At 37.2% G+C, this 9,011-nt stretch overlaps 2 protein-coding genes across 2 annotated transcripts; both read right to left on the bottom strand.

Annotated features, from left to right (window-relative positions):
* Positions 1-3,620: 3,620 nt before the first annotated feature.
* On the bottom strand, positions 3,621-5,362 carry LOC130462827 (uncharacterized). Its single transcript, XM_056831753.1, has 2 exons — positions 4,297-5,362; positions 3,621-3,982 (listed from the first exon to the last, which is right to left on the bottom strand). The coding sequence occupies exons 1-2, from the start codon at positions 5,318-5,320 to the stop codon at positions 3,948-3,950; spliced, it is 1,059 nt and encodes a 352-aa protein (XP_056687731.1). The 5' UTR covers positions 5,321-5,362; the 3' UTR covers positions 3,621-3,947.
* A 2,140-nt stretch (positions 5,363-7,502) lies between these two features.
* LOC110795382 (ethylene-responsive transcription factor 2) lies at positions 7,503-8,690 on the bottom strand. The gene has a single exon (XM_022000387.2). The coding sequence runs from the start codon at positions 8,549-8,551 to the stop codon at positions 7,730-7,732; it is 822 nt and encodes a 273-aa protein (XP_021856079.1). The 5' UTR covers positions 8,552-8,690; the 3' UTR covers positions 7,503-7,729.
* Between the last annotated feature and the right edge of the window lie 321 nt (positions 8,691-9,011).

The raw sequence follows: 9,011 nt of genomic DNA, 5'->3' as shown, positions 1-9,011 counted from the left end.
AAGGAACACATTCATAAATTCATAATCACGTTTTTATTAAAGCAAAAGTACAAATTTATATGGTAGTTACCAACTAGCAAGGCACTAAATAATTTAGTACTCCGTAGTAGTTAAATTAGAATTTAGGACGAGAGTTTTATATTCAACTTGCAAAGTAAAGAAGAACTCATTTGTTTTGCTTGTGTGAGTTATAATTATTTATTAAGTGGGCACATTAGTTTTATTAAACAAATATTGTACCCACTCCTATGAGAAAAGCAAGCAATCAAATATCGACAGCATGTGCCGACAGATATATCCAAATTTTCTTATATTCAACTTGCCCTTTCTTATTGAACTTTTTAAAATGAAAAAAAAAAAAAAAAAAAGTATATGGAGAATGATTCACTAAATGATAAAGGTTTATAAATAAACTACAGTATGGTTTTTGTCGATTAGAAATTTATTTTGGCGCACTTGTATATGAAAAAAAATCTATAAATAATAGAGGTTTATATACGTAGTAGTTTAATAGATATAAATTTTTGTAAGGGGAATATGTTAGAATGGCAAAAGGTGTTAATTTACCAAAAAAATATATAGTGTGTGGAATTGATTACTCTCTGTGTATAACACTTCCTCTGTTGAAATCTTCAATAAATGCAGAAGCTAAGAAGAAGGGAAGTAAACTTAAGCAGCCATAAACGGAGCTGCACAGAAGCTTGTATTAAAGAGAAGTTTTCTTATTACAGCTTTTAGGAAATATTCTGTGATAATCATTGATTGAGGCTTACTCCTAATATATATAGTAAGCTAGTACACAGCTGTACCAACCAATCATATTACAGGAAATAAAACAACTAGCCAATCATAAATATCCTAGTTGTCACAAACAGACAAACTAGCTGACAAGTAACAGAATCAGTTACAAGAGCTGCATTCCTGTGTATGCTAGACCTGCCTTGTTATGCTGCACTTGCACTGGTGTGGTTGTTGGCTGTGTAGGCTGATCATGATCACCAACACCCCCCCTCAAGCTTGGGGTGGCATGAGAAACACCAAGCTTGGAAAGAAGCTCATAAAAATGAGGTGAAGGCAAAGCCTTAGTAAAGATGTCTGCAAGTTGTGACTGAGTAGGCAAATAGGTGAGTTGAATAAGACCTTCCAACACTTTATCTCTTGTAAAGTGACAGTCAATTTCAATGTGTTTTGTGCGCTCATGAAACACTGGATTCTTTGCTATGTAAATGGCAGATTGGTTATCACAGTGAAGGGTGACAGGCTTCAAGTGTGTAACCCCAATTTCTTCCAACAATCTGACCAACCAAGTTAATTCAGCAGAAGCAGCTGCCATAGCTCTATACTCAGCTTCTGAAGAGCTTCTGGAAATAGTACTTTGCTTCTTAGATTTCCAAGAAATTGGTGAGTTACCAAACAATAGGATATAACCAGTGATAGATTTCCTGGAATTAGGACATGCTGCCCAATCACTATCAGAGAAAGCTTGTAAAGTTAATGTATCTGAGGCATGAAGAAGAATGCCTTGACCTTCGGAACCTGCCACATACCTAAGAACATGTTGGAGAGCAGCAACATGTGGAAGTCTAGGTTGATGCATGAATTGGCTCAAAAGTTGTACTGCAAAACACAGGTCTGGTCTGGTGTGTGTTAGAAAGTTTAACTTTCCCACCAGAGTTCTGTAAAGCTCAGGTTTATCAAACAAATCTCCTGTATCAGCTAGAAGCTTTGTATTGATAGGTAGAGGTGTAGGTGCAGTTTTGTGAAGGTCAAAACCACTGTCTGCAAGCAAAGATTTAGTGAACTTCTTATGAGTTAAGATCACACCATTCTCCAAATATCCAACCTCAATACCCAAGAAATAGTTCATCATTCCTAAATCCTTGATACTGAAAACATCATCCAGATGCTTCTTTAATGTTTCAATGGTAGGAAGATGATTCCCAGTTAACAAAATGTCATCCACATAAACTGCAGCAAGAGTAATGTGATGTTCATCCCTTTTGATAAAAAGAGAATAATCATTCTTAGATTGTAGGAAACCTTGTGTCTGCAATTCAGTGTGTAGCTTGGCAAACCATTGCCTTGATGCCTGTTTCAGTCCATATAGTGACTTTGTAAGCCTGCAAACCTTGTTGTTAGGATTAGGAATCCCCTCTGGCATCTTCATATATACTTCTTCATGGAGATCCCCATGAAGAAAAGCATTATTAACATCTAATTGGTAAATGGTCCATTTCTTGCTTGCTGCTAAAGCCACTATGCATCTCACTGTTGCCATCTTCACTACAGGGGAGAAAGTTTCCTCAAAATCAATCCCATATTGCTGAGTGTACCCCTGTGCTACCAATCTTGCTTTGCATCTTTCAAGAGTACCATCAGCCTTTAGTTTCACTTTAAACACCCATTTGCATCCAATGGGTTTCTTTCCATGTGGCAAAGTGACCACCTCCCAACTTTGATTCTCAAGTAAAGCTTCTATCTCTTTTTCCATAGCTTTTATCCATTCAGGACTTTTTACTGCTTCTTTGTAATTCTTAGGCTCTATCAAACTGTCAATCTTTGCTACCATGGCATGATAGCTCTTGGGCAAGCTAGTGTAAGTCACCAGGTTACACCAGTGTGTAGCTGTATGACATTGATAATCAGCAAGATAAGTGGGAGGTTTGTGAATCCTTGTAGACTTTCTAGGAGGAGGATCTGTAAGATCCTGTGTGAAGTTTGGAGAATGGAAAGAAGAAGAAGAAGTAGATGAGTGAAGAGGAGTGGAAGATGGTGAATTTTGATGAGGAGCAGAAGAAGTAGTAGAAGTAGAGGGAGTAGCAGAAGATGGTGAATCACTATGGTGAGTAGAGGAAGAAGAAGATGAATGTGGTAAGTGGGGAAGAAAAGGTGAATTTAGGTCTGGATCAGGAAGAAGTGGTGTGTGTTTGGGAAGAAAAATATATGGAGGTAAAGAGTTGGTTCCAGAATGAGAATCTGGAAGATGGTGAAAGGGAAAATGTGTTTCAGAAAAAGTAACATCTCTGGAAATGCTTATTTTCTTGGACTGTGGATCAAGAATCTTGTATCCCTTCTGTGAAGGTGAATATCCAATGAACACACATGCAGTTGCTCTTTTATCAAATTTGGTTCTGTTGACTTTAGAAGTAGATGCATAGCAGAGACATCCAAATGCTCTCAAGTGTGCATAAGAAGGTTTGTGTCCATGCAATTTTTCATAGGGTGTCATATTGTCAATACTCTTCAAAGGCATTCTGTTAATCAAATAAGTGGCACATAGTATGCATTCTCCCCAGTACTGTATTGGTAGCTTTGACTGAAAGTGCAATGCCCTAGCTGTTTCTAGCAAATGCCTGTGTTTTCTTTCCACAACTCCATTCTGCTGTGGAGTGCCACTACAGCTAGTCTGATGAAGAATTCCCTTACTGAGCAATAAATTTTTCATCTCTCCTTCACACAATTCTAAAGCATTATCAGATCTGACACAAAGTACCTTGCTATCAAACTGTGTTTCAACCATTTTTAGAAACGAATCAATCACAGTTACAGCATCATTCTTTGATTTCAGAAGGTGTGTCCATGTAGTTCTAGTAAAATCATCCACTATAGTGAGAAACATAGTACAACCATTGTGAGTTTTATTCTTATATGGACCCCAAGTGTCCAGATGTATCATCTGAAACCTTCTCTTAGTCTTAATACTGCTTACAGGAAAAGAATTTCTAGGTTGCTTTGCAGCTGGACATATCTGACATATACTGTCATTATTACAGGTAGTAGCTAGATTATCCACTACAAGTTTCATCTTAAGAAATGGCATATGACCAAGTCTAAGGTGCCATATCTTCACATCTGTTGACTCTGCAGTGGCTGAAAGACATTGTGTTGAACTTGTTACAACTGGATCTTCTTTGCTTGTGTCCACACTGTACAGACCTGATCTCACACTACCAAGAACCTGTGGCCTTTTCATTAAATGGCCCTGAAGATAGCATTTGTCAGCAGTAAATGAGATTGTACACTAATGATCCAAGCACAACTTATTCACAGATAATAAATTATATTGAAAATCTGGCACATGTAGGACACCCTTTAGCTGTATATTTTCATTTAAAATGACTGTCCCTCTGTGTAGAATGGCCACTTTCCTTCCATCAGGTATAGTTATGTATTCATCAGTTCCAGTGACAGGTTCATAGCTTTTAAACATGTTGATATTTGCACACATGTGATCTGATGCACCACTGTCTAACAACCAGCTAGAATGAGCACAAGTGAGAAAGCAAAAAGTATTACCTGCCATAAATGCATGGCCAGAAGCCTCTCCTTCATCATTCTGTGTATCTGTGGAACTCTTCTCATTCTGTTGTTTGGTTAACAAACTTAACAACTGAGTGCACTGATCAGCTGTAAGAAATCCTGGTTGTTGTTCCCTGTCAGTTTCTTGGAACTGTGGTTGATACTCTGTCATATCATCCCCATATGGTTCATCAAAGTAAGCTGCTGCTGCTGTTCTTTTGTCACTCTTAAAACCAGTGAAACCTGGAGGATATCCATGCAACTTAAAACACCTTTCTGTACTATGTCCATTGACCTTGCAATGATCACAATAATATGTAAATGGTTTCTTGTATCCAGTTCTGTTTCCACCATACTGATAAGTGTTCTTGTATCCAGTTTTGTAAGGATTGTTTCTTCCTTGTAAGTCATTATACCTCCTTCTATCTGCTATGAAATCATGATTCTCTGTATGTTGCATGGGAGCACTGATCTCTCTTTGTCTTTCTTCTTGAGCCAACATCCTATAAGCATGAGTGATGGTGGGCAAAGGTTGCATCATCAACAAATTTCCCCTTGCAGTGCTTAAATGTTCCCCTAATTTCATTAAGAATTGCATCAGCCTTTGGTCTTGCTGCATCTTGAAGATCTTTTGAGTCAAGTTACATGTACATTGGTTGCAAGTACATGATGGCAGAGGATTAGCAGCACTTATCTTGTCCCAAATAGACTTAATCTCTGTGAAAAATTCAGCAATGTTCTGTCCTCCTTGTGTGATTTCTGCAGCTTGTTGTTCAAGAGAAAACAACTGTGGACCAGAAACGTATCCAAATCTTTCTTCCAGGTCTAGCCAAATCTCTCTAGCTGTGTTAAAGTATAACACACTTTTGGCAATGTTTGTGTCCAGATTAAACAGTATCCATGAAATCATCATGTCATTGCATCTCATCCAAGCCTGATAAGTGTCAGCTGTTACATCAGGTTTAGCTAGTGTTCCATTCACAAAACCTAGCTTGTTCTTTGATGACATAGAGATCATCATACTTCTCCTCCAATCACCATAGCCTTCTCCTTTAAATTTCACTGAGACTAACTAACTTGCAGTGTTATCTGTTGGATGCAAATAAAATGGACTAGCTGGATCTTGATTAGGTTGTAGAGTTGTCATGACTGATTTTTTTTTTAGATTGAGATTTTCTTAGAATAAAAGAAATAAAACTAAAAGTGTTTGATGAAGGATTTGATTTGAGGAAAAAGAAGATTTAGATGAGATGAGATGATTTTAGGATTTGATTGGAGAAAGAAAATATCAGCAGATTATCAACAGAATTTTGCAATCAAACTAAAAAAAAAATCCACGAAGAAATTCAAGAAACAGAAGAATATCAACAGAATCACATACAGAGAATCTATCTACTAATCAGAAGATCATAATGCACTACTGATTCATAGAAAATCAGAAAAATACCAGCAGTTGAAGAACATACCCTCAAATTTGATATGCTTAGAATTCTGATTGAATTGTATCACTGTGTTTAGAAAGAACTACTGATTCAGGATCTGTGTTTACTGCTCTGATACCATGTTGAAATCTTCAATAAATGCAGAAGCTAAGAAGAAGGGAAGTAAACTTAAGCAGCCATAAACGGAGCTGCACAGAAGCTTGTATTAAAGAGAAGTTTTCTTATTACAGCTTTTAGGAAATATTCTGTGATAATCATTGATTGAGGCTTACTCCTAATATATATAGTAAGCTAGTACACAGCTGTACCAACCAATCATATTACAGGAAATAAAACAACTAGCCAATCATAAATATCCTAGTTGTCACAAACAGACAAACTAGCTGACAAGTAACAGAATCAGTTACAAGAGCTGCATTCCTGTGTATGCTAGACCTGCCTTGTTATGCTGCACTTGCACTGGTGTGGTTGTTGGCTGTGTAGGCTGATCATGATCACCAACATCCTCCGTTTCACAATAGATGCATCATTTCTCATTTGTGCACTATTCATCGATCAATCAACTTTGACAATCTTTTTTTCACTGTTGTGTAAGAAAAAACATACTCCCTCCGTCCCTTAATACACGCACTGCTTTCCTTTTCGGGCCGTCCCTTAATACTTACACCGCTTCTATAAATGGAAATGTTTACCAATATTATATTATTTCTCACACTTACCTATTAACCCACCTACACCCCTACTCTCTACAAAAAATCATTTAAAAATTCACACCCCTCACTCACCACTCCTCATCCCTTACACATTTTCCACCAACTATATTAAAAAAAATACCCCGCTATCAACAAATCCCAATTAAATTAATAAGTCAATTGAAGTGTCTTAAACTCCGCATCGGTCAATCCGGTGCGAGTATTAAGGGACAGAGGGAGTAGTCAAGTAATCTTGTTAAATTCGTATTGATGTAAGGATTTCAAATATCAACTTTTTATAATTTTTACTTATACGTATTTAGAGAATTAATGTTCAAATAAGCGCGTTGGTATACATGCAATGAGAAATGATGCATCTATTGTGGAACGGAGGAAGTAGTACGTATAACACTATGAAAATCGACAAAACATAAAGTAAAACCTTAAAGAAGAGAAAGAGTATACTATTCACTTCTCTTATACTTTGTACTTGCTAAATTAGTTTAGATATTTTATACGGAGTATTTAGTTATATTCTTTCTCATCCAACTACTTTCGATCAAATAACAGATGTCTTGAACTATGTGACTTGTATGTCAAAATATGTTCAATAGTTGTAGATTTGTATCACAACTCCCTTGTCGTTGTGTAATGCTTTAGGGGGAAATATCTTGAAGACGTTAGCAATTTGTGTACCTCTACAATAACACTACTCCGTACTATATTGGTTTCAAGTTTCAACCCATCAACTTCTTGCATGGGTTGTAAATTGTAATGGGGAAATCCAACTATCCAAGTTGTGGCATAATGTTTGTTAGAATGTAGACTTTTCTAACTATCATTTCTCTGATTTCCATGCATTAATCAAGACTTGAAACTATGTTTTCAGGGTTTAACATAATGTGTGATGTCGATGGTATTTACTTATACACCTTCAAACATACTCCATAAGAATATATATTTTCCCGTACTACGCAAAAAAGGTTAACTTTACTGTTTTGTTTAATGGAATTGTCAATATAATGGTTAGCAAAGATGATATTGATCGATGATGACATTGTACGAAGTATTAGATTTGACAACCATTTTTAGATATATAAAATCCAATAAACAAACAAATCAACTCTATTCACATTTCACCAAAACCCCCCATCATAATACTACAACCCCTAAAAGTCTAAAACCCTCCAAAGCCATTGACAGCCTGGCCATCCTAATCTATAATTAAGAAGATAATGATACAAACTCACCATCTTAATCTTAATCTTAATCTTAATAAGACATTTTAACAATATTTTAACTAACTAATAGCTGATCGCCAAGTGGCAATGGGCCCACACCCAATTGGCATCCCACTTGTAGTCCTTCCACTCCCTTTCCCACTTGCCCAACCACAACCTTCTTTCTTCTCTTAGTAGGGGACCCACTATCTGATGACGAAATCGATGACGTTGATAATGATGACGTAGATCTTTCAGGTGAAGACCGCTTTGAAGTGATCCTAACCGGGTCGGGTTCACCCGAGTTGACTCGAAGCGGGAAGTTTAGCATCGCCTTGGAGCCCCGCATCCGGAAGGCGGCCCGATCGTAAGCTAACGCCGCGTCCTCGGCGGTTTCAAATGTCCCCAACCAAACCCGAGCCCCATTTTTTGCCGGGTCTCGGATCTCAGCCGCGTATTTGCCCCACGGCCGTCTTCGGACACCACGGTAATGCTTCCCTCTCGACGGAGCCGCCATCGGAACCACCGCTACCGGGGCCTCACCGACGGTAACACTTACCGGAGACTCAACCGGCTCAGACTTGACAATCACTGTTGTCGGCGAACCCGAATCAATTTCCGACATGGATTCCGGCGACCAACCGGTATGGACAGCATCCCGGAGAACCCCAAATAGTACCATATCTTCAGAATCATCTTCTTTCAACGGTAACTGACCCCAATTCTCAGTTAAACAAGGATACAACCTGCTAAAACTGGAATTCCGGCGGTAAACTGGGCCTGATCCGTTGCTAATCGTCGAAGCTCCGATTACTCTCGGGTCCCAATCTTCCAATAAGTGTCGCCTAATCGAATCAAGAACTGCTAAATCAGTTTCCAAATAACTGATTGTACTCATCCTTCTTAATTATGAACTGGGTATTGAAAATTTGAGCTTAAATTATTGAAATTTGAACTGGGTATTGAAAATCTGATCTTTAGTAAATGTTTTTCAGGTGATTTAGAGAGAATGTTGAAACTTCAATTTTTGGAGGGAATAGAATCAAAGAGGTATATATATAGAGCATAAGATGCATGAACCTTGTGCAACTTGGCAATTGTAGGTCCACAAAAAATGTTAGATTTTTCAAAAACTAGGATTATCATAAATATTTTAAATAATTTAACAGTGTAATAAATTATATAAATATCTATAGTGGGTAATTTAATATTTTCAGCTTTATTTTTGTTTGCTTTTGCAAGAATTTTATTTATGTTTTGTAATGTGGACAATGAAAGTTCTTACTAGAACAAGTGGAAAAATGAATTTAACTTTTTTTTTAAAATTATAATAAATAAAATAAAATAAAAAAGCACGT

Source organism: Spinacia oleracea, chromosome 6, assembly GCF_020520425.1.
Source record: "Spinacia oleracea cultivar Varoflay chromosome 6, BTI_SOV_V1, whole genome shotgun sequence".
NCBI classification, from domain to species: domain Eukaryota; kingdom Viridiplantae; phylum Streptophyta; class Magnoliopsida; order Caryophyllales; family Amaranthaceae; genus Spinacia; species Spinacia oleracea.
This window is presented reverse-complemented; position numbering and strand designations above follow the sequence as displayed.